This window comes from Geotrypetes seraphini, chromosome 14 (genome assembly GCF_902459505.1).
Source record: "Geotrypetes seraphini chromosome 14, aGeoSer1.1, whole genome shotgun sequence".
Taxonomy (NCBI): Eukaryota; Metazoa; Chordata; class Amphibia; order Gymnophiona; family Dermophiidae; genus Geotrypetes; species Geotrypetes seraphini.
Genome location: NC_047097.1, coordinates 30,473,983 through 30,500,246, shown reverse-complemented (window position 1 = coordinate 30,500,246; position 26,264 = coordinate 30,473,983). Strand labels below are relative to the sequence as shown.

Below are 26,264 nucleotides of genomic sequence, written 5' to 3'. Positions count from 1 at the left end.
TTACCACCACTGCCTGCACTAAAACCCATACTATGTGTTGGTATAGGAGGGAGTAACTTTAATGCTACCACAGTCTGTAGCGTAAAAGTCAGGTTTTTTTTCTTAAGAATTCAGCTTTATTATGCCCCAGACTGGGAATAAATTAATATGAAATGCTTCATTGTGACTATATTCATCTGCATTTATGAACTGATGAACTTTTGCAAAAGAACAAGGACATTTCTGCTTCTAAATTGAGTTTTGAAAACTTAATACAGACCTATTGCAAAAAATAATTGCTACACTTTTTAGGCCTGCTTAATATAAATCAAATACCCACCTCCCTTTTTTTTTACTAAGCTGCGAAAGAGGTTTCTACTGTGGCCTGGAGATGCTCTGACGCTGCTCCAATGCTCATAAAATTCTTATGAGTGCTGGGGCATTTAGCATTTCAGGCTGTGGTAGAAACTTCTGCCGCGGCTTAGTAAAAAGAGGGGGGGAGGTATTGTGCGAGTACGTATTCTGAAAAGTGTGTACTGGACTTCTAGATAATTCTTGGAATAAAATGAGTTCAAGGAGAAAGAGTCAGTTAAGTTGAAAAGATCTGAACTCCACTCCCCCCCCCCTCCATTATACATCTTAACTGCTGGTTTCCATCAAGGGAGCATGTGCATGTAAGTAGGATGATGGATTATGGCATAACCATGCTGGTATTAACTCTGTAACACCACTACAGAGCTCCGTGTATTTCAGTATAGCGCCCATGTATTGTAACAGCTCACAACTCCTTATGGCAACATCTCTACAGAAGCTAATGTATCATAACACCTTTACAGAAGCTCATGTAGACTGCTCTGAATTGACTCCCTCGTCATTAATAGCGGTATAGAAGCTCTCAATAATCAACTATATAACGGTATTCAGTATACATGGTGAGTTAAAGTATAGCTTCAAAATAGCAAAACTTCAGCTGATTTATTGACTCCCTAACATATAAAAGTATTTTGGAATGGCAGGTTTCTTTTCTTCCTTTGGGCTTCCAATTCAATCACAATAACCACTGTTGGGTGCAGTTGTGACCCATAAGAACATAAGAATTGCTACGTCAGACCAGTGGTCCATCGTGCCTAGCATTCCGCTCACAAGGCGGCCCATAGGTCAAAGACCAGTGCCCTAACTGAGATTAGCCTTACCTGCGTACCACGTTCCAGTTCAGCAGGAACATGTCTAACTTTGTTTTGAATCTCTGGAGGGTGTTTTCCCCTATAATAGACTCCGGAAGAGCGTTCCAGCTTTCTATCACTCTCTGGGTGAAGAAGAACTTCCTTATGTTTGTACGGAATCTATCCCCTTTCAACTTTAGAGAGTGCCCTCTCATTCTCCCTACCTTGGAGAGGGTGAACAACCTGTCTTTATCTACTAAGTCTATTCCCTTCATTATCTTGAACATTTTGATCATGTCCCCTCTCAGTCTCCTCTTTTCAAGGGAAAAGAGGCCCAGTTTCTCTAATCTCTCACTGTACGGCAACTCCTCCAGCCCCTTAAACATTTTAGTCGCTCTTCTCTGGACCCTTTCGAGTAGTACCGTGTCCTTCTTCATGTACGCTGGACACAGTATTCCAGGTGAGGGCGTACCATGGCCCGGTACAGCGGCATGATAACCTTCTCCGATCTGTTCGTGATCCTCTTCTTAATCATTCTTAGCATTCTGTTCGCCTTTTTTGCTGCCGCCGCACATTGCACAGACAGTTTCATCGACTTGTCAACCAGTACTCCCAAGTCTCTTTCCTGGGGGGTCTCTCCAAGTACTGCACCAGACATCCTGTATTCGTGTATAAGATTTTTCTTACCAACATGCATCACCTTACACTTAACCACGTTAAACCTCATTTGCCATTTCTCGAGCATATTTATGTCACGTTGCAGGTCTTCGCAATCCTCCTGCGTCTTCACTACTCTGAATAACTTCATATCATCTGCAAATCTAATCACCTCACTTGTCATTAAGGGCTCCTTTTATCAAGGTGCGTTACAGGGGTTAGCGCATCGGACATTTCATCACGCACTAACCCCTGCGGCAAGCCAAATACTAACGCCTGGTCAATGGAGGCGTTAGCGACTAACGCGGCAGGCGGTTTAACGTGTGGTATTCCGCGTGTTAAACCCCTACCGCACCTTGATAAAAGGAGCCCTAAGTTCTTATGAGTGTCGGAAGCAGCACGGGCCATTCAGCGCGGCTCCCCGTGCTAAAACTGCTAGTGCTGTTTAGTAGAAGAGGCCCTAAAAATGTTACTGAAGCTTTGATTTTGCTCCCTTTTTTTAAAGCATCATACTCATAAAAATAAACACTTTATAATTGAATTTAACATGCACAATCTTATAAAATAATGAGATACATAAGTACGACATAATATCCATCATGTATATACACTTAAAAGTTGAATTATAGGATTAAATGACAAAATAGATTTCATATAAATTAGAAAAATAACATCAACATGAATAAAAAAGTTATAAATAACTATAAAACATGTTAATTAATCCTCATGTCATAATTACTTTAATAATGACATGCTTCAATAGTAAATTTGGTGAACAAAATGTAAAAGAGAAACCCAACATTGCTTGGGTAAATCACCTCATCCAAGTAGTCTAAGTTCTATGTTAAGAATAAGACGTGATACATAATATAAAAAACGAAAATGTGGATTTATGCACTAGATAACGTCTGTGTTGGAAACTTACCCCAACTTTTAATAGTTAATAAACAACAATCAATGCATAAAAGCTCTATTGATGAAGTAAGTCTAAAGTGTCCTACAAAGTTTTAAAACAAAATATGTGCCAGCAATGCTGAAGCAACAAGTACCTTCCAATACTTATTTAAGGGCCTGTTTTGCAAAGTCACAGCTAGGGACTGCCCTGAAGCCCTTTAAATTTGTAAAACAGGCCGTCAGCTGAATTATATTGCTCAACAGTACAAATTGAATGTATCCAAAAATAAAACATATGTGGACTTTATGAATATGCTGAGAGGAGCACCTTCGAATGCCTAATATGCTTTGTCATATTACAGATTCTGTGTAATTAAACACCCAAGACACATATATGGATTCTGTAGCAAGAATCATTAGAAATGAATATGCAGCATGTATTCAAGCAAAATGTTACACTAGTCATTTAAAGGCGATATACTTAGCATGTATTTAATGCGCCCGTAGCAGGAATGGTTAGTAAATTAACTGTTTCAAAAGGCATTTATTCAATGGAGGATAAATTAAACATTAGCCCATTATGCAGGAACACCGTACAAAATGACAACCTATAAGGACCTTCCTCCAACTATCACTTTGAGGCAAAACTAATGCACAAAAGAAAAGCAGGCCCTGCAATGCAGGCAAACAAAAAGACTACATGAAATACACATATTTAAAAGAATGTCACGTGCAGCCAGCTCCTGTTTGAAACAGTTACTTTGTAATAAAATAGTGCTGCAACGTCCCCGTTCATTACCTAACCGGGTATCAAGAAAGTTACTTGATTTCAAGCTGGGCTGCACTTTAAAAAGGTTGTGTAGAGTAGAAAATACACTGGGGAGCATGGTTGAACAAAGAAGTGAAAAGCTAAGCCGTTTGAAGGCAAATAACATTAAACCACGCTTACCGAACAGCGAAAAGCCCAACTTTCCAGACGCCATTTTTCACACAGTGCCAACGTTGTTCAAATGCGCGGGAAGCATGACGTCATAGACTCCACGGCGAAAAGCCTCACAGGGAGAGAGAGCAGAAGCGCCTCAACTAACCGCAGTAATGATAGGCCTAAAGGTGGAACTGAACCATGGATGTCCAAACGTCTCTAATGAACAAACCACAAGTATTACTTTCTTACTGCAATTCAAAAAGGAACCTGGGTCTATGGTTAAAATCGAATAGAGTAATATAAGAAAGAGTGGGAATACAAGAAGACTATAATGCCATATTCTATCATTTAAAACTATAAAAAATAAATATAGTATATTGATAAAACAAGAATGACTGATGATAAATATATATATATACAGAGTCCTTAGTCAAAAAAATACTTTTAAATCAATCTCAGCATTCAAACCCCTTGTGTGATTGTATTAAAATTGAAAATATATGTTCTTTAAGTAGAACACTATACAAATCTCCTCCCATCCATTTCTTTTTTAACACTTTGGGCCTGTTTTACAAAGCTGCGCTAGCGGCTGCCGCAACAGCCCTGAAGCCCTGTAAATCTCTATGGGCTTCGGGGCCATTTATAAAACAGGCGCTTTATGTACAAAAAAGTTTATATCTTCAATGTTGTGTTTATTTTGGTACCAATGGTCCACAATTGGTGCTGTTTCAATGTGCCTGCTTACACAACTCTTGTGTTCAATTATCCGAGTCTTTACCATGCGTTTTGTTTTGCCAATGTACCACAAATTGCATGGGCATATAATTGCGTATATAATAGAACTTGTGTTACAGTCATTGTAATCTCTTAAAGGCACCTCCAAGCCTGTCACTGGATGTTTAAATTTTGTGACTGTCATACTGTGTTTACACACTGTGCATTTGCCACAAGGGATATGTCCAACTGGGTTCATATTTCTCGGAACTTGTTCGGGTAGAGCGGATGGGACCAAAATTTCTTTAAGGTTCCTTTGTCTTGAGTATGCAATGGTTGGTTTTATATTTTGGAAACATGTGTGAGTCTGTAAAGATGTGCCAATTTCTTTTTACTACTTTTTGTATATCATGGGATAAATGTGAAAACCTTAAACTACATACTATGTCAGGTGCAGATTTGTTGGTTTTAGGACGGAGAATATCTTTCCTTTTTTTAGTTTTTGCTTTAGTCAGACACTTTTTAACATATGTTGCTGGATATCCTCTGTCTGTGAAATTTCTCACCATTGAAGGAGCTTGTTGATCAAATTCAGTTATATCTGTACATAACCTGCGGAGTCTAAGAAACTGAGAATATGGCAAGTTACATTTCAAACTCTGTTTATGGAAACTGGTAAAATATAAGTAAGTGTTTCTATCAGTTTCCTTTTTATAAATCGATGTCTTAAGACTGTACCTGGTTTTGGTTATCTTGATGTCCAGAAACAATATACTCCTCTCATCAAATTGCATTTTAAACTGAGGATTTGTGTCACTTGAGTTAAGCCACTGGTGAAACACTTTCAGTCTTTCAGGGCTACCTCTCCAAAGGATAAAAATATAATCAATATATCTCTTATACATGACCACTTCTCCAGAGAAATCATGTATTGTAAGGAACTTCTCAAATTCTGTTACGTATAAGTTAGCCAAGTCAGATGCCACTGAAGAACCTATTGAGGTACCTCTGATTTGGATGAAATCCAACATAAGAATGAAATGATTAAGAATCTGTTTGTAAGTATCTCTTTGCTTGAGATTGCTTGCAATAATGTCTAATGCAGCCATCAGCGGAATACTGGTATATAAGGACTCAATGTCCATTGTCACTAATAAGTAAGTCACCATCAAAGTCCTCCAAAAGATTAGTCATGATTGTTGAATCTTTGACATATGATGCAATCTGTGGTACAAAAGGATTCAGAAAAAAATCGACAAATTTGGACAAAGGTTCCAAAATAGAGCCATTACTAGAGATGATTGGATGTCTGGGTGGATCATTCAAAGATTTATGAATCTTCAGAAGTATATAAATTGTTGGAATGACATGATTATCCACCTTTAAAAATACTTCCTCTTTTGAGGTAATTTAACCCGCTTAACGTGCCAAAGTGATTGTTTCATCTATCTCTTTCTTTAGTCTTGCAGTAGGATCATTTTCTAATGGAATGTAATAACCAAGATCATCAACTTGTCATTCTATTTCATTAATATATTTATCATAATCCATTACCACTATACCCCCCACCGTTGTCCGTAGGCGTAATGACAATGTTGTTTCTGGATAATTCCTTCATTGCCAAATATTCATCCTTAGTTAGGTTGTGGTATAATTTCTTCTTGATGTTCTTCTCGAGATCATCAATTTCCTGTAAAATACATTGATAAAAAGCCTCTATTTGGGAATCAACAGATCCCGAAGGAATCCATTTTGATATTGGTTTGAGAACTGAATCTATTCCCTTTTAACTTTAGAGAGTGCCCTCTTGTTCTCTCTACTTTGGAGAGGGTGAACAACCTGTCTTTATCTACTAAGTCTATTCCCTTCATTATCTTGAATGTTTTGATCATGTCCCCGCTCAGTCTCCTCTTTTCAAGGGAGAAGAGGCCCAGTTTCTCTAATTTCTCACTGTATGGTAACTCCTCCAGTCCCTTAACCATTTTAATCACTCTTCTCTGAACCCTTTTGAGTAGTTCTGTGTCCTTCTTCATATACGGCAACCAGTGCTGGACGCAGTATTCCAGGTGAGGGCATACCAAGGCCCGGTATAGCGTCATGATAACCTTCTCCGATCTGTTTGTGATCCCCTTCTTAATCATTTCTAGCATTCTGTTTACCCTTTTCGCTGCCGCTGCACATTGCGCAGACGGCTTCATCGATTTGTTGATCAGTACTCCTAAGTCTCTTTCCTGTGGGTCTCTCCAAGTACTGTGCCGGAATCCTATATTTGTGTATATGATTTTTGTTACCGACATGCATCACCTTACACTTATCCGCGTTAAATCTCATTTGCCATTTTGCGGCCCATTTCTTGAGGGTGTTTATGTCACATTGCAGGTCTTTGCAATCCTCCTGCATCTTCACTACTCTGAATAACTTTGTATCGTCTGAAAATTTCATCACCTCACTCGTCGTACCAATTTCCAGGTCGTTTATAACTATGTTGAAGAGTACGGGTCCAAGCACCGAACCCTGTGGCACTCCACTCGTCACACTTTTCCGGTCCGAGTATTTTCCATTTACCCCCACTCTCTGTTTCCTATCTGCCAGCCAGATTTTAATCCACATAAGTATTTCACCCTCGATTCCATGGCTTGCAATTTTTTGAAGTAGACGTTCATGTGGAACCTTGTCGAACGCCTTCTGAAAATCCAGATATACAATGTCGACTGGGTCACCCTTGTCTAGCTACCTGTTTACTCCCTCCCAAACAAAACTCAGTCATCACAATGACAATCCTTGGCTTTTGGCCATAACTTCAACTCTCAGGGTCTCTCCCCCTTTGCCTGCATGTCCCATAGTCCTGAATCAGCCTGCTGTCTTTCCCCTTTGGTCCAGGCCTTTCTCTCTCTAGTCTTTCTACAACCCACTCTTCTCTATCTCTTTCTCTCCTTCCTTCCTTCCTCCCTCCTTCTTATGTCCTCCTCACTGCCTTCCAGCCTGTGTCCCACCCCCTTCCCTAAAGCCAGCCTGCCTCCCTCCCTCCCTGCCACACCAAAGCCAGCCTTCCTTCAGCACCTGATTCAAACCTTCCCCAGTCCTCCGCCGCTGCTTGCCAGCCTCTCTCTTTTCCTCCATCCAGCGCCATTTCAACCCCCCCTCCCCCTGGTCCGCCGCCGCCACTGCTTCTTGCCGCCAAGAAGCCTTCTTCCTCACGTCAATTCTGACATCGAAGAGGAAGTTCCGGGCCAGCCAGGCGATTGGTTGGTCCTGAACTTCCTCTCCGACGTCAGAATTGACATCGGGAAGGCTTCTGGGTGGTAAGAACCAGTAGCGGTGCGGCAGATTGGGGGGGGGGTTTGAATCGGTGCTGGAGGAGCGAAGGAGGGAGACTGGTTTTGGCATGGCAGGGAGGAGGGGAAATGATTGCCTGTCCCGTTGTCCCCGCGTACAGCTTCGGGACGCTGTCCGTGAAAACAGGACATTTCGGCATCCCAAAGCTATGTGTGGAGACAACCGGACAGGGGGGTCTAAAAACGGGACGGTCCCTTTCAAAACGGGACGTATGATCACCTTATTTAACACACACACCTCACATCACACAACAGGCATATATAATGGGACCATCCTGTTTTTAGATCCCCTGTCCCACTGTCCCCACGCACAGCTTCAGGATGCTGTCTCTGAAAATGGAACATTTCGGCGTCCTGAAGCTGTGCTTGGAGCAATGGGACAGGGGATCGCAAAGCCTACAATCTCTCTCAACTTAACCGCCCACCGCCACTGCAACTGCCAGAAGGGAAGGGTCAGGCACTGGCCCAAAAGCCTTCTCCCCGACATCAAGTCTACGTCGGATAGTAAGTTCCAGGCCAGCCAGGCAGCGACTGGGGTGGGGCTAGGGCAGAATTGGGGGGCGGGACTGAAAATTAATAGATGTCTCATTTTGAAGAAAAAAAATAAATGGTCACGTTAGGCATACAGCAACCAGAACTAGAATACATCCCAGACAGTCCACCCCTCCCAACCACCCCCCCCAGCCCCCAGAGTACAGTGAAATCAGAAAACCAAAACCAGATGTAAATGCTGGACGAACACCCAGCAGTAATGTGCCTAGACGGATAGGAGGTTCAACAAGCATCCCCATAAGGTAACACAGTGCCTCATGTCCGAGCGTCAGAAGTTATCAAAGGAGCAAATCTAAAATTGGGCCATCTCTGTCAGTTTACTCTTCCAGTGAGTGGTGGGAGGGGAGTCCTCCGAAGCCCAATATGTCAGAATTACTTTTATGGCCATAAGAATGACATTGTAGAGGAATCTACACTGGGAGAGGGAAAATCCCTGTTCCTGAAGCGACCCCTGAAAACCCAAGAGAAGTGTTCCATAGTCCCATTACGGATAAGTTAGAGTCTCTATGGGTAAAAATTCTGGGAAACAAATGGACTGGAAATGAAGATTGGCATCTACTACCAAGGGCAGTCAGAAGAAATTGATGGAGAAATGATGGATGAGATTAAATGCAACTGCAAGGGAGGCAATGCAGTTTCATGGGTAACTTCAACTATCCGGCGATAGACTGGAACCTAAGCACATCCGGCTGCGCTAGGGAGACCAAGTCCCTGGATGCTGTAGGCGATTGCTTCATGGAACAACTTGTAAAGGAAAATACAAGAGGAAATGCAATTCTGGACTTAATTCTATTTTTTGTTTTAATTTTTTTATTCATTTTCATATATCAACAGGTGTAACATAGAAATTTTAAAAGATCACATAAAACATACACTTGAATTCCTTTCATGTATCACTGTAAATACAATATATTATTCTGTATTTATAAACAATAATACCTAAAATATCTGTATTACCTAATATGTATAATATGTATGAACTTAATTCTAAATGGACTGCGAGGACCGGCACAAGATGTAGAAGTAGAAGGGATGCTGGGAGGCAGCGATCACAATATGATCTGCTTCGACCTGGATGCAGGGGAGAAACATCAGTCCAGAACGACAGCTACGGCGCTGAACTTCCAAAAAAGGAATTACAAAGGGATGAAACTCATGGTAGGGAAGAAGATTGAGAAGAGGATAAGCACTGTAAAAATGCTAGAGCAAGCTTGGTCCCTTTTTAAGGACACAGTCACTGAGGCGCAAAATCTATATATACCACATATCAACAAAGGATACCAGAGGAAAAGAACAAAGAACTGGCGTGGTTCACTGTAGAGGTAAAGGAAGCAATCAGACAAGAAAACTTCATTTAAGGAATGGAAAAGGTCAAAAACTGACGAATACTGGAATAAGTACAAACAACATCAACGCACCTTTTACCGCCATAAGGCGGTAAAAGGGGCCAAAAGAAACTACAAGGAAAAAATAGCCAAGGAGGCAAAAAACTTCAAGCCGTTCTTTCAATATATTAAGGGGAAATGACCCATGAAGGAAGCGGTGGGATCATTGGATGACCATGGAATAAAGGGAGTGCTAAAGGAGGACAAAGAAATCGCAGCCAAACACATTTTTTGCGTCTGTATTTACTGAAGAGGATATACACAGCATACCGGAATCCATCAGGCTATATGCTGGAAACAAAGATGGGAAACTGACAGGGTTGACGGTCAGTCTAGAAGAGGTATGCAGGCAGATCAATAGGCTTAAGAGCGATAAATACCCAGCACTGGATGGCATCCATCCGAAGGTCATCAAGGAACTGAAAGGGACTATAGCTAAACTGTTTCAACTAATAGCCAACCTGTCGATCAAATCGGGGAAAATTCCAGAAGACTGGAAGATGGCAAATGTTACATCATAGAAACATAGAAAGATGATGGCAAAAAAGGGCCACAGCCCATCAAGTCTGCCCACTCTATTGACCCACCCCATTGAGTCTGAGTGCTAGTGACCTAGTTCCTTAACTTGACCCTCGTAGGGATCCCACGTGGATGTCCCATTTATTCTTAAAATCGAGCACGCTGGTGGCCTTGATCACCTGCACCGGAAGTTTGTTCCAGTGATCTACCACCCTTTCCGTGAAGAAATACTTCCTGGTGTCACCACTAAATTTCCCCCCATCAATCTTCAAAAAAGGTTCAAGGGGAGATCCGGGAAACTGCAGACTGGTGAGTCTGACCTTGGTACTAGGAAAGATGGTGGAGGCGCTGATAAAGGACCGCATCATTGATCACCTTGACGGACACAGTTTAATGAGGACCAGCCAAGATAGTTTCAGCAAAGGCAGATCTTGCCTGACGAACTTGCTGCATTTTTTTGAGGGAGTAAACAGGTGGATAAACATGGGCGACCCAGTTGACATTGTATATCTGGATTTTCATTAGGCGTTCGACAAGGATCCACATGAATGACTACTTCGGAAAATTGCAAGCCTTGGAATCGAGGGTGAAATACTCATGTGGATTAAAAGCTGGCTGGAGCATAGGAAACAGAGAATGGGGGTAAATGGACAATACTCAGACTGGAAGAGTGTCACCAGCGGGGTGCCGCAGGGCTCGGTGCTTGGACCCGTGCTCTTTAACATCTTTATAAATGATCTGGACGTTGGTACAACATGTGAGGTGATTAAGTTTGCGGACAATACGAAGTTATTCAGAGTAATGAAGACACAGGGGGATTGTGAAGATCTACAAAGTGACATAATCAAGCTCGAGAAATGGGCAGCGACATGGCATATGAGGTTCAATGTGGATAAGTGAAAAGTGATGCATGTCGGTAACAAAAATCTCATGCACGAATACAGGATGTATACAGGCATCCCAAGTCCTCTAAATTTTCTTCACAATTCTTCCTCTAACCCTCTGTTGTAGTTCCTTCCTATTTCTCCTACTGTAAACCGCGTCGAGCTCTACGAACGTGGAGATGATGCGGTATACAAACCTAAGGATTAGATTAGATTAGGATGTCCAGGGCAGTACTTGGAGAGACCTCCCAGGAAAGAGACTTGGGAGTTCTGATTGACAAATCGATTAAGCCATCTGCACAATGTGCTGTGGCGGCAAAAAGGGTGAACAGAATTCTAGGAATGATAAAGAAGGGGATCACAAACAAATTGGAGAAGGTTATCATGCCGCTGTACTGGGCTATGGTGCAACCTCACTTGGAGTACTGCGTCCAGCACTGGTCGCCATACATGAAGAAGGACACGGTACTACTCAAAAGGGTCCAGAGAAGAGCGACCAAAATGGTTAAGGGGCTGGAAGAGTTGCCGTACAGTGAGTTTGGAGAAACTGGGCCTCTTCTCCCTTGAAAAGAGGAGACTGAGAGGAGACATGATCGAATCATTCAAAATACTGAAGGGAATAGACTTAGTAGATAAAGACAGACTGTTCACAGTCTCCAAGGTAGGGAGGGCGAGAGGGCACTCTAAAGTGGAAAGGGGATAGATTCCGTACAAATGTAAGGAAGTTCTTCTTCACCCAGTGAGTGGTGGAGAGCTGGAACACTCTTCCGGAGTCTGTTGTAGGGGAAAACACCCTCCAAGGTTTCAAGACTAAGCTGGATAAGTTCCTGATAAACTGGGATGTACACAGGTGAGGCTGAAATCATTTTAGAGCACTGGTCTTTGACCTGGGGGCTGCTGTGTGAGCGGACTGCTGGGCGCGATGGACCACTGGTCTGACCCAGCAGCAGCAATTCTTATGTTCTTATGTCCTGACTGAAGGGAGAAAGTAAAACCAAGTATCTCAGTTATAGGGTTACCAGATGCCCAGGTTTACCCAGACATGTCCTCTTTTTAGAGGACTGTCCAAGTGTCTGGATGGGTTTTCAAAACCTGGCAGTTTGTCCAGGTTTAGAAAAGCAATGAGCTAGGGGCTGCATCTGGAGGTCATCCACGCATGCAGTGACCCACCAGATGCAGCTCCGAAGAGATTAGGTTGGGGGGCCGGGGTTGGGGTGGAATGGGGCAGGGCTGTGGGTAGAATGGTGTAGGGCTAGGGCCAGAATGGGGCGGAACGGAGACACACATCCTCTTTTTTTACATCAAAAATCTGGTAACCGTACTCAAAGAGAGAAAGGAAAGCCAAGTCTTCAAACAAGTCTCTATGAAGTTAATGCCTGTAGTGGCATAGTAAGGGTGAGTAGCGCTCAGGGCAATGGCACTCCTCCCCACTCTCTTCACTGCCTCCCTTCCCCCCGCCGCGCACATCCCCCTTCCCTTTTCCCGTACTTTTTTAGGTTATCCGACGTGAGCAGCATGATGCCCACGTCGGTGTCAGCTCACCCTTTGACGTCACTTCCTAGGTGCAGGTCCCGGAAGTGACATCAGAGAGAGCGCTGATGCAGACACAGGCAGCAACCTCACACCAGAGAAAGGTACAGAGGAAGGCAAGGGGCGCATGTGTTCGCAGCAAGAAGAGGAGCGGGGAGTGAGCAAGCAGGCAGGGGGCAGAGAGGAGGAGGGGTGCTGCCACGCCCTTAGGAAGACCACACCTGGGGCAGCCCGCCCAGCCTGCATCCTCCTTACTACGCCACTGAAAGCCTGTGAAATATATGGTAATAGCAAGTGTAGTGAAGAGCAAGGGTAATTTGGAAGGGCTTCTATGAAGAGAACTTTCACTGTGTCAGAGACTGGTATAAACGCAGCCTTCAAGAAGTCAGTCACTTCCTCGGTTTATATCAGTCAGCATTTCAGGATATCCACCATGAATATTAATGAGATAGATTTGCCCACACTGCTTCTGTTGTATGCAAATCTATCTCATTGTGGATATCTTGAAAACCAGACTGACTTGATGTGTCCTGAGGACTAGGTTGAAAACACCTGATTTAGATTAATGAAGTTCAAAATTTCTCTTCAGGCATCTAGCATAGGTCTTTAAACATGAGAATACTGACCATAAACCTCTTCTTTCTCGTAGCATTCACCCAAATCTGAGGTCCTCCATTTACTGTACTGCTATAGCAAAAGGTGGAGAAACGGAGTGGGACTTTGCCTGGGAAATGTTCCAGAATGCAACTATTGCAACCGAGGCAGATAAACTTCGATCAGCTTTGGCCTGTAGCACTGAGACCTGGATCTTAAACAGGTGGGGATGATTAACTGGAGGAGGAAAAAAGGGGCAAGGCAAAGGCAGAACACCTAAGCATTCGCTGTGTAGAATCTATTCTGAATTACTTCAGTCACTGAACATAGCAAGCTCCCCTTTCCTCTCTCTGGACCCCCACCCCATGCCCTAATCTGGAGAGGGAATTTTTAAAAAATTTATACAAATCTCACAGGCTTATGGGTACATTAGAACTTCGAACCTGCAAATGAGTTATCAGGGGCCAGCACCTGTTGTGCAGAAATTGGACACGCCGCCCTGTATGTCATGTGTAGGGATCTCAAACTTAAAACCTCTTATGTCATCTGCGGGCTCCTCTCTTCCTTTGCCCCAGCCTGCCTCTTTAGGGTGAAGGCTAAAGCACCTGGGCAGTGCTTTGTTCCAAGGGTAAAATCTTTTGAAAATTGAGCTCCCTCTCATTGTTAACTCTCCTGCTATGGTCTGGTTTACACATCCCCAATTCATTTTCGGTTCTATCTATTAATTTGCAATTCAATTATTTAGATATCTCCGGTATGCCTTGGATCCTACGAAAATCCGGAAGCAAGATGCTACTTCCACCATCACATCCATCGCAAGTAATGTTGTAGGCCAGAGCCTAGCCTGGGATTTCATTAGTGCCAACTGGAAAGAGCTTTATTCAGAGTGAGTATCCTCTTTCACATTATTCCTAAGTGCAGAAGTATATGTCCAAACTGAATTCCTCCAGACTGGAGAAGACAGACTATAGCAGAAGTATTGATTGGCCTTGTTGGTGGAAACAACGATATCCATCAAGTGCGGAGCTGGAAATAAACATGTTGAAGTTTTGTCAGTCAAGTCATGCAGTGACATCAAAGTTCAAGTTACCAGATGTCTGGATTTACCCGGATATGTCCTCTTTTTAGAGCACTGTCCGTGTGTCTGGATGACTTTTCAAAACATGGCACTTTGTCTGGCTTTTGAAAAGCTGTTGATATCAGGGCTGAGTCTGGACTGCACCTGCGCATGTGCAGATGCGATGCAGTGATGTCACATGCATGCACGCATGCATGCAACATCATCACGTTGCAGATGTACTCCAGACTCGTTTAGGAAGTGAAGTCAGAAGGAGAGCTGACGCCAGCGCGGCCAGCAAGTTAGTGATGATACTCATGCCGGGGAAGTTAAAGAGGTATGGGGTAAGGAAGGGGCGTGTACTCCATAGGCGCTTTAGGCTGCCTAATGCCACTGTGGGTGTGGCTAATGTCGGAAGTGGCAATAAGCAACCTAAAGCACCTACGGAGGTAATGTAGGCCTGGAAACCCTGGGGGCTGGAGGCAGAATGGGCCAGGGCCGGGGCCAAGCGTCCTCTTTTCCCTAATCAAAGTAAGCTACATTGGCTATTTTTCAGGATGAACAGAGGGAATAAGAGGGATACAGGAATTTAGTCCTAAGGTGCCCACAAACGGAACGTGTGTGAACAGTCGCGTAACGAGGGTGAGAGGCACCAGGGGCAGTGGGGCACCTCTCCTACTCTCTTCTCCACCCTCCCTCCACATGCTCCATCCATGCCCTTCCTGCTGCACGCATGCTGCTGCCCTTCCACGTACCTCTGTAACATTCCTAGCGTGAGCAGCAATCCCCAAGCTGCTGTCACACCAGCGTCGGCTCTTCCTCTTATGTCACTTCTTAGGCGTGGGTCCAGGAAGTCACATCAGAGGAAGAGCTGATGCAGGAGCGACAGCAGCTGGGGGTTGCTGCTCACACCAAGAATGTTACAGAAGTACAGGGGAAGGGAAGTGGTGCGCACGTGCAGCAGTGGGGAAGGAGCGGATGGGGCGGAGAGGACGGATACCTGTCCCTCACCAAGATGGCACCTGGGGCAGACCGCCCTCCCTCCCCCACACCCCTTACTACGCCATTGTGTGTGACATAAATCTGCATGGATACCACCACCACCATCGTATGAAAATCTCTCTCAAAGTGGCTTCCCCCATGTCTTTCTCAATAACAGACTATGGACTTTTCATCCAGGAACTTGTCCAAACCTTTCTTAAAACCAGTTACGCTATCCGCTCTTACCACATCCTCTGGCAACGCGTTCCAGAGCTTAACTATTCTCTGAGTGAAAAAAAATTTCCTCTTATTGGTTTTAAAAGTATTTCCCTGTAACTTCATTGAGTGTCCCCCTAGTCTTTTTTAATTTTTGTCGGAGTGAAAAATTGATCCACTTGTACCCGTTCTACTCCACTCAGGATTTTGTAGACTTCAATCATATCTCCCCTCAGCTGTCTCTTTTCCAAGCTAAAGAGCTCTAACCATTTTAGTCTTTCCTCATACGAGAGGAGTTACATCTCCTTTACCATCTTGGTTCTTCTTTAAACCTTTTCTTGCGCCACTATATCTTTCTTGTCAAAGTTGTTCTCCCAGAGCATGTTTTTTCACAACATTTTCCTGCTAAAACCAACTTACTTACCTGTAGCAGGTGTTCTCTTGGCAGCAGGATAAGAAATCCTCACAGAGGGAGGAGGTGGGGGAAGAACTGGATTATGTCCGTGTTTCTGCTCTAGGTCCCTCCTCCATCTCCAGCAAACTCAGTGCCTTAGTGCTCTCTAGGCCATGTTCTGATGAGATGCGCCCTATCCTCCACTGGTGTTTGGCATCACGAGTCTTCATCATTAAACTCAAAGACAAATCCTTCCTCTTCAAGTTCAATTTATTTGATATACCGCAAATATAAACCAAGGTTAAATTCTCAGGGGTTTACAATATAAAAGTATAAAAAAATTAAAAGGGGTAGAGAGACAAACATAGACAAATTAACAAAATTAGAAACAAGGAAAGAAAAAGAATGAGTTGGATACAATAAAAACAGAGGAATGAGGAAAGGGAAGGAGTAAAAACATGGGCAAAGCTTTAAGTGTGTTTGATTTCTTTTTTTGGTGGGTCTTAGGTTCTAATGACCTCCATATGCTTCTAATGCCACAGTCGACGGGCCAGATTTCTCAGCACCAGAAATAAATTGTGCTGCTTCTTTGGAGATCTGCGAACATAATTTATAACGAGTGAAATCTTGACTGGGCCTCAGTACTACAAGTATCAGATATAGATATCCGTAATGGATATGGTCCTGTCGTACCAGGTTCATGTCTTAAGTACACTTTTTCATGATATCTCATCCAAAAAAATAGCCACTGCAAAATCAAATGACTCAGTTGTCAAAATAAGTACCCCATCCAGGATCTTGAGTTCCTTTAGTGAGGCCTTCACCGAGCAACACAAAAAAATAAAGGAAACTTAAAAGGACCTAAAGAACCCTAAGATACTAATGGGAAAGAACTACTTCATGACAGCGAGAGGATAAGAGAAAAAAAAAAACCTTACCACAAAGTGCAATTTGTCTAAGAAAATGTCTTAAGGTAAGCTTCTGTGATACAGTACATACTTTGATTCATGCATTCTTTACTTCAAAGATTGATAACTGCAATGTTATCTATGCTAGTTTTTCGTCTGTTGATCTTCAAAAACTTCAAACCTTGCAAAATACTGCAGTTAACCATCCCTTTTAAAATAATTCCTAGCATCTTGTTTGTATGGGATCTGAATTAAATTTTAATAGGATATTAAGTGATGTATTTAAATATATATTGATGTAATATGCTGTTGCACTTATTGTAAGTTTTAAAAATGAATAAAGAATATTAAAAAAAGGGACAGTTAACAAGACTAAAGATATTATAATGCCTCTGTATCGCTCTATGGTGCGACCTCACCTGGAGTATTGGGTTCAATTCTGGTCTCCTTATCTCAAGAAAGATATAGCGGCACTAGAAAAGGTTCAAAGAAAAGCAACCAAGATTATTAAGGGGATGCAACTCCACTTGTGAGAAAAGACTAAAGCTTGGAAAAGAGATGGCTGAGGGGAGATATGATTGATGTCTACAAAATCCTGAGTGGAGCAGAACGGGTACGAGAGGCCCCTAAATGGACCTCCGCGTGTGCGGATCGCCGGACTAGATGGACCTAGGTCTGATCCGGAGAAGGCATTTCTTATGTTCTTATGTATGTTCTTATCAATTTTTCACTCCTTCAAAAATTGCAAAATCTAAGGGACACTCGATGAAGTTACAGGGAAATACTTTTAAAACCAATAGGAAGAAATATTTTTTCACTCAGAGAATAGTTAAGATCTGGAATGCGTTGCCAGAGGTTGTGGTAAAAGCGGAAAGCGTAGCTGGTTTTAAGAAAGGTTTGGACAAATTCCTCGAGGAAAAGTCCATAGTCTATTATTAAGACATGGGGGAAGCCTGGAATCTTGCTACTCCTTGGGTTTTGGCCATGTACTAGTGAGAATGGGCTACTGGGCTTGATGGACCATTGGTCTGACCCAGTAAGGCTATAATGTTCTTATGTGCTCCTTCAGACCCTGGTGGCTCTCCCTCTGACATCACTTCCTATGTGCGGCACCTGCAAGTGACGTCAGCAAGAGAGCTAACACAGTTATGAGGAACACATTGAAGTTGTTACTCATAGCGATGAACATCTAGAAGCTCAGGGGAAGGGAAGGGGGGCGCGCGCATGGTGAGGGGAGGAGTGCCAGTGCCCCAACCAACATAGTGCCCAGGCAGACCACCCCCCTCTCCCCCTTACTATGCCACTGTTGAGAACATTGAAGAACTGAAAACTGTCCTCAGGCAGGCTGGATAAAAGCATGGCCTGAGTTCCATAGTGCATGGGAAGAGATTCTTGAGATGTGTTTAGGATGGGGTTGGAAAACAGTGCTCTTAGACTGGGATTTCAAATTTATGTCCACAGTTTCCAGCAAAAATCTGCCTGCTTGGTGAGTTGTCTCAAAATGGCTTCCCTACAGTTTAAATGTATCTCACAGCTTTCTGAACAATTCTATGACCACCTATACCTGGGAATTAGTCCTATAAATTATTTTATTATTATTTTCATTATTATATTCTTAATAAGATTATTGAATGCCTTTTAGTGGTTCAACCAAAGTGGTTTACATATTACATAGTGGTACTTTCACTGTTCATAAACATATCCTAAAGCAATTCAAAACTGCCAACATTCCCCCATTTCCATCAAGCAAATCAGTTCTGATAATATCAATCCCTATTACTTTCCAGGTATGGTGGAGGTTCCTTCTCCTTCTCTAACCTTATTACAGGAGTAACACGGAGATTTTCCACACCGTATGACCTGATGCAGGTAAGGCCCGTCCTGTGTGTGGCCTCAGTGGCTTCAGCTCCAACGCTCATAGAATTTCTATGAGCATTGGAGCTAATACCGCTGCAGCTGGTTAAATTGAATGGCCTATACTTAAAAGAAACCCCATGATGATTGAAGAAAGGCAGAGCAGAAGTTAGATTGTGTGGTGTGGCCTCAGTGGCTTCAGCTCCAACGCTCATAGAATTTCTATGAGCATTGGAGCTAATACCGCTGCAGCCAATTAAAGTGAATGGCCTATACTTAAAAGAAACCCCATGATGATTGAAGAAAGGCAGAGCAGAAGTTAGATTGTGTGGTGCAGTGGTTAGAGCTATAGCAGGGTGCTAGGGTTGTGGGTTCAAATCCTGCACTGCTCCTTGTGACCCTGGGCAAGTCACTTAATCCCCCAATGCCCCAGGTACATTAGATAGAGTGTGAGCCTACCGGGACAGATAGGGAAAAATGTTTAAGTACCTGAATAATTTGTAATCTGCATAGGATATGTGGAAAATAAATAAATAAGAATATAGGACAGTTCAAGGAGAATGAGGCCTGCAAGCCTTGTCTAGCTGGAAAATATTTTTGTGCACAATTTCTGTGAATATTTACATCCAGAACTCTTGGGGCTTAACCCTTTCTCTCTCTGTTTGCTTATCGGTGTTTCAACTTGCCAGAGCTTTAGTGCATGTGTAAGGAATTAGATGTAATAAAATTAAAAATTAAGACTGATTATACTGTTTGTTAAGCTCCATGTTCTCCATACACTTACAAAACAAAGGGGGTGGGGTGGTTTCACTCAGGTTGATCAGATTTTATATTTATGTTTCTGTTCTTTTTCTATTTTATCCTCAACTTCTGTAGCTGGAGAAGTTCAAAAAGGACAATGAGGCTATTGGATTCGGTTCTGGTACCTGGGCTTTGGATCAGGCACTGGAGAGGACCAACGCCAATATAAAATGGGTGGATCAGAACAAAGAGACTGTGCATAAGTGGTTTATAGCAGAGGTGGGAAATTCAGGCTCAACCCAGTGTTAAAACTCTTCCAGTCGCTCATTGCAAAATCTCCCTAGGCCAAGAGTGGATGAGCGGCCAGTGCAACGTCTCCCAATACTGAACTCAGTTAGAAATCTGGTCTTCACCAAGAATCTTAATCTCCAAGATTACAGCAAACATTCAGAAACTCTTTCTTTCATGTACAAACTGTGTCCTTTAAAAAAAACCTACGATTTGAATGCCTATGTGTCTTTTCTAGTACCCTTCCATCATTCATAATAGCTACCTTACATCCACACCCACACATCGGTCTCGCCAATTACATTGCTTCTTTGAATATTACTTGTCCTTATCCAAAACCCCACTTCAATTTGATGGATTCATAAGGCCTGCAAGCTTCAAATGTTCCCCGTTAGGTACACGCTGTTTAAAATATAACACCGTGCCACCCTTAGAATGAACAAATATATTTTGCCCCAAAAGAATTTTTGCTCAATACTTTAAATTTTCTTTTCAGTGCCTTGCACACAAATGATCAAAGCTCAACTGGTCCCCTTGTGCAAATGTGCTAGGGCCAGAAGAGCAGAAGATGACTTTTCAACCCAGGATTTCAAAATGGAGAGAATCAGTCACCCAAATTTTAGAACAGAGGAGGAAAAATCTTTCTAACAACAGCAACAAACTTCAAGGGAGAAGTAGAAAGGGGCTCAAAGAAACATTTAGTTTTTCCCATTCTTCTTCTGGGGGAAGGAATTGTCTGTCAAGATCCAGGTGTAGATTCCACATTTCTACCAAAAATAATCAAAAACTTGTATGCAAGTGCTCCAATGAATTCTATTGCATTTTTAGGAAGTCTTCCTTTCCTGAGGGGGAGAAAGACCCTGAATAGAAGGGACAAGAGAGAGAGAGAGAGGAGGTGCTGGATGGAAGGGCATGAGACAGAGAAGGTAGAAACATAGAAACATAATGGCAGATAAAAGCCAAATGGCCCATCTAGTCTGCCCATCCACAGTAACCATTATCTCTTTCTCTCTCTCTCTAAGAGATCCCATGTGCCTATCCCAGGCTTTCTTGAAATCAGACACAGTCTCTATCTCCACCATTTCTTCTGGGAGACTGTTCTACACATTTACCACCCTTTCTGTAAAAAAGTATTTCCTTAGATTACTCCGGAGCCTATCACCTCTTAACTTCATCTTATGCCGTCTCCTTCCAGATCTTCCTTTCAAATGAAAGAGACTCGACTTATGCGCATTTATGCCCTATTACTGGATGTAGGGTTACTAGACGTCTGGATTTACCTGGACATATCCTCTTTTTAGAGGGTATGTCCGGGCATCTGGACGGTTTATCAAAATCCAGCACTTTGTACGGATTTTGAAAAGGAAATCACATCGGGAAAGGCATTCACACATGCGCTGATGCCCTCCTGACCGAGATGAGCAAGCTGAGGGAGCGGGGCTAGGGGTGGGGCTAGGGGCGAGGTTGGTGTGGCTGTAACAGGGCGGGGATGGGTGGAGTTGGGCTGGCCTGGGAGCGGGTCTAGGGGTCCATATTTTAGACATGTAAAATCTGGTAAATGTAGCTGGATAGAAGTGAGGGGGAGGAGGGAGAGAGAGAGGAAATGGTGGATGGAAAGGGACAGAAAGAAAGGAGGTTCTGGATAAAAAGAATGAGAGTGATAGATGAGGTACTGAATGGAAGGGGGAAAGATAGAATAAGAATAGTAGGGCTGGGGTGAGGGAAAGGTGGAAAGCTAAAGACTAGAAAGTAAGGATGAATAAAATCTGGACAAAGGCATAAAAAGAAATAGAAGAAAGATAAAAAAAAAGATCAGTACTGGAGGCGGATGTGGTAGATGAAGTAAAGACAGGAAGAGAGAGGAAAATGACAAACGAATAGGAAACCCTGAGAACAGAGTTAAGAGAAGACAGAAGAAAGCAGAAACCAGAGACTAGGACCAAAATAATTTTAAAAAGTAAATGGGCAGACAAGAAATTTACATTTTTTAAATTTTAATATATTATTTTTACAATAATATCACTTCAGATAACATCCATGATTTGGGAAATCAGAAACACAGCAAAACCATCATAAAAATATAGAAAACAGAAATTCAGATACTACCACCAACAAATCAGGAAAATGGAGATCCGAGAAAAGAAAGTAAATTATGGAGAAACCATAATCCAGTATAACCTTTTGGCCTAACTTTTACAATGCATATAAATCTGAGAAAAACTCACTCATGAACTTCAACTTCCTCCTTTGCAGTAATAAATTCCATTAGGATCAAAAAACAAATAAGATTTGCTGTGTAAAACACCTCTATAAATACAAGGAAATTTCAAAACAAAATTTGCACCATGAGCCAAAACCCTTATCTGCAATACCAAACAACGCTTGGCATCTCTTTTGAGAAAATTTAGATGAGTGAGGAAAAAACGTGAACTTTTGACTCTTTGATATGAAGGAAATAAAGACATAAAACAATATTGTGGTGCAATTCCAGGACAAAAGTCATTTTCATGGTTATTCTTTGTGTCACCAATTCCAAGGAAGAGTCCTTTTAAATATAGGCCAGGTGTTGCTTTCCCAATTGCTCGAGGCCTCAATTCCCTTTAGAGACAAATACTGGCCTTGAACTGTAGGTGGAGGAGCCTCAGGTGATATTTTAAGTACTGTATATCTAAAAGTATTTATTTTGCTATATTTATAGATGTTACTAAAGGGGACCTAGGGAAGTTCAAAAATCACAGATTGTTACTTCTCAACTAATTTTCCAGAGATTCAATCCTACGATGTAAAATATTGCTATCCTTAGTCAAAGTCTCACTAAAACCTTGTAACTTATAAAGCTTTACTTCCATGAGCTCAACTTTGTGGTATGCTCATTAACCGCTTCAGAAACCGAGTTACCAGACATTTTCAAAGCAGAGGAATTATTTAGTTCATGTCAGGCTTCTGTCCTTTCATGGTAATAACTTCTGGTTTAACAAGTTCCTTCAACTGCCCAACAGAAGCTCTGTGTACCCTGTCTTGAAGTAATGAACTCACAGTGGGTTGAGCCACTTCTATAATGTCCATTCTTTTAGGGATGGCTCTCCTTCCTGTGGAGAAAACTCCACAAATGAGTGAGTTTCGAAGTAGCAATGCCATAAGACAGCTCCCATTTGAACCTGGCGAACACTGCTTAGCTACCACAGGAACATGTCTGGATCGAAGGGGTGCAGTTCTCAGAACAGGGCTCAATGAGTGTACCCAGCAGCCCCTGCAACAATGCCAGACCAAGTAGAAGAAACGGTTACATCAGAGTCTGCAAAAGTTTAATGTTGCATGTGGGCTGGTGAAGTGATGGTACGGATCTCGGTCCAAAGGAAGCCGCCCAGGTCCTGCCCTTCCTGTTGCCCATGGGACACAGGCAAGCCTGCTCAGCCACAACTTCTCCTCAGTACAGAGTTTCAGCAGGTTCATTTTACTCCAGTGCCATTTTGAGTATCAGATAAATGTTATTTTTAATTTAAGATGTATTAGTCCACTCTAAAGGTTAATGAATAAAAATAAAACAAAAAATGGGAAATAAGATGAAAACATTTTTTGGACTAACTTAATATATTTTGGGGGTCAATGTTCAAAGCAATGTTAGTGGGCAGGAGAGGATAGAAACTTAGAAGATCATGAAGGGTATAGAGAAAGTAGAGAGGGACAGATTTTTCAGACTGGCCGGGGAAATCTAGAGGGCACTCGGAAAAGTTGAAGGGAGACAGATTCAGAACAAATGCCAGGAAGTTCTTCTTCACTCAGAGGGTGGTAGACACCTAGAATGCACTTCCAGAGGAAGTGGTAGAACAAAGTGCGATTGTGGGTTTCAAAATGGGACTGGACAAGTTCCTGAAGGAAAAGGGGATTGAGGCGTATAAATAGAGGGGTACTATGCAATACGGAATGCTTTAGAGTAATAGATAACTTACAGGTCATTTGACCTGGGGGGCCGCCGCAGGAGCGGACTGCTGGGCATGATGGACCTGTGGTCTGACTCAGTAGAGGCGATGCTTATGTTCTTATCTACACCCTCCCAGCAATTGAAGCCCTCCCCAGCCCACCCTCAACCAAAAGGCCATATACAGACACATACCGTGCAAGTCTGCCCAGTACTGGCCTTAGTTCTTCAATATTTACTATTATTTTCTGATTCTAGATCCTCTGTATTCATCCGACGTTTCTTTGAACTCCGTCACCATTTTCCTCTCCATCTCTTCTCTCAGGAGCGCATTCCAGGCATCCACCACCCTCTCCGTAAAGTAGAATTTCCTAATATTGCTCTTGAATCTACCACCCCTCAACCTCAAATTATGTCCTCTGGTTTTACCATATTCCTTTCTCTGGAAAATATTTTGTTTTACGTTAATACCATTCAAGTATTTGAACGTCTGAATCATATCTCCCCTGTCCCTCCTTTCTTCTAGGGTATACATATTCAGGGCTTCCAGTCTCTCCTCATACATCTTCTGGCGCAAACCTCCTATCATTTTTGTCGCCCTCCTCTGGACTGCTTCATCCTTACCGGTACCTTGATTTCTTTCTACTGTATATTATTGATAAAATTTTCTCTACCTCATTCATTTACAATCCATTCAGACTTCAGGAAACAAATCATTTTCCTCTTCTGCAAATCTGCCTCTTCTGGCAATGTTGAATCTTTACCTGTGCTGACTTCACAATTGCCACACAGTCATCATGTTTCAAGGGCTGAGAGATTCTGAAACCCACGAACAGGGTTTATAGCGTAGATTTAAGAAGGTCTGATTCATGCATTTAGCAGAATTGTTCCCCTTTCTTGAGAACCTTTCAGCTGCTGGTCTTCATCGACCTTTATTAGAATTCCCAATATGTGTGATTCACTGGGGACCCAAATATTAGCATATGGAGTATGCCAAACGGTGACAGTAGATGCCCCCTGTGGTACAAGATTCCCCCCCGCGAGGAAAGCAGCTAAGCATTTGCAAGGTTCATATCTTGTCACACTCATCAATTATCAGTCTGAAAAGTGCATGGAGTGCTAGGCAGGAAACTGTCACTGGGAGTCATTGATTGCACTGCAGCTCTTTTGCTTTGGCTGATTTTCTGAGTACATGAACGTTTTTCTGCTGCTGACCCAGAACCTTCTAAAGTTGTAGATATTTATTTAAAATTTATTTTATTTTATTTTATTTATAAGATTTTCAATTTTAAATACAAGCATTGCTTTTACACGATGCTACAGATCCAGAAATTATATTCAATAAAACTTATAAAGGAAACATTAACTATCCCTTATTTAGGCCACAAAAATGAGGATCAAGAAAAGAAAAACTTCCAAGGAGAAATAACAAAATTCATTAAGGTCACGGCATTAGATTCCCGAATTACAGCCAGCTGGTAGGACATACATCGCTAGACATGGTTACCAACCTTTCTTTTGATCCAATAAATTCTAAAAGTTGTTTAGGCTCAAAGCAAAGAAAATTTTTATAGCTCGCGTATCCAACAATACTAAGTGGGTACCAACTTTGCAAACATAATAAAATAAGAATAAAACCAGACAACAAATACATACCTACAACCTCACACAGAACAACAGGTACAGAATAACCTACTCTCGGTGTAGTTGTCCTGAACTTGTGTTCAATAGTTCCATGTGCAGCCCTGAACCGATTGTACTCCTACAGCATGCCTAAGCTGTGGAAGCAACTCCCTCCTGCCATCAGGGAAATCGACAACCTTCTGCACTTCCGGAAGGCAATAAAGATGCTATTGTTCAAGAACCAGCTCGCTCCTGGTCTCAAACTTTAACCAACCGAGATCCAAAGATCCACAACTCGGGGCATCGGATTCTGTCAGCCACTGATATGCTCTTAGCTACTATTGCCGTGTACCACCCTGAGATTGTATATAGCTTGAATAAAACAAGTGTGTTCTTAGCTTCCCCATAACATATGTATTATCATATCCCAATGCAATTTTTTTGTAACACGTATGTAGTGATCATGTAGTTCCTGTAAAATGTCTAGGGTTACCAGACATCTGGATTTTCCCGGACATGTTCTACTTTTGATGACATGTCTGGTGATTAGGACGGCTTTTGAAAAGCTTCGGGCAACGAGCCATGTCAGGACGGCATTCGCACATGCATGGATGCAACGCAATGCATTACACCAGTGCATGCACGAATACCATCCGACATTGCTCGTGCAGGTTGAGGGGGTGGGGTGTGGATGGGGGTGAAATGGGGCAGGGCTGGTCAGAATGTGACAGGGACAGGGGTAGGGCCATGGGTTTGTATTTTACGTTTGGAAAATCTGGTAACGCTAAAAATGTCATGTATGTTATCAATCCTGAAAACTACTGTGTACATGTTCTGGGCTTCTGGGGAGGATGGGCTATAAAACTAAATAAATAAATGAAGGGAGAGAGCAGAAGAGAGGGGCTACAGATTAGATGCCAGGATCCCAGCCTGAATTCTAATTGAGCTGAAGGAAGGAAAGGCATATATAATCCAGTGTTCATTGATTTGATCATGGCTGCTGAGGGGACATGACTTAGAGGTTACTTCTTTGACCTCTCAGATCTAGAACTTTTTGCCAGCCTTTACAAATGATCCTCAAGGCTGTTTTCAGTATTATTCAAGTTCAGATATACTATATCCCCTACCCCAAAGAGATTACACAAAATACAG

General features: G+C 42.5%; 2 protein-coding genes across 3 annotated transcripts in view; one reads left to right on the top strand and one right to left on the bottom strand.

The window, feature by feature from the left end:
• Positions 1-3,683, bottom strand: part of ZNF710 (zinc finger protein 710) — a 613,623-nt gene extending 609,940 nt beyond the window's left edge. The window contains exon 1 of the mRNA XM_033919487.1: positions 3,643-3,683. The gene's annotated coding sequence lies outside the window, so the exon portion shown is untranslated. The remainder of the gene's footprint in view (positions 1-3,642) is intronic.
• Positions 1-19,788, top strand: part of LOC117347960 (aminopeptidase Ey-like) — a 123,519-nt gene extending 103,731 nt beyond the window's left edge. For both annotated transcript variants that reach the window (XM_033919482.1, XM_033919481.1), the window contains 4 exons: positions 13,187-13,354; positions 13,877-14,017; positions 18,475-18,556; positions 19,418-19,788. In XM_033919482.1, coding sequence (XP_033775373.1) covers positions 13,187-13,354; positions 13,877-14,017; positions 18,475-18,556; positions 19,418-19,591 — 565 coding nt within the window. In that variant the 3' untranslated portion in view covers positions 19,592-19,788. The remainder of the gene's footprint in view (positions 1-13,186; positions 13,355-13,876; positions 14,018-18,474; positions 18,557-19,417) is intronic.
• The last annotated feature ends 6,476 nt before the right edge of the window (positions 19,789-26,264 follow it).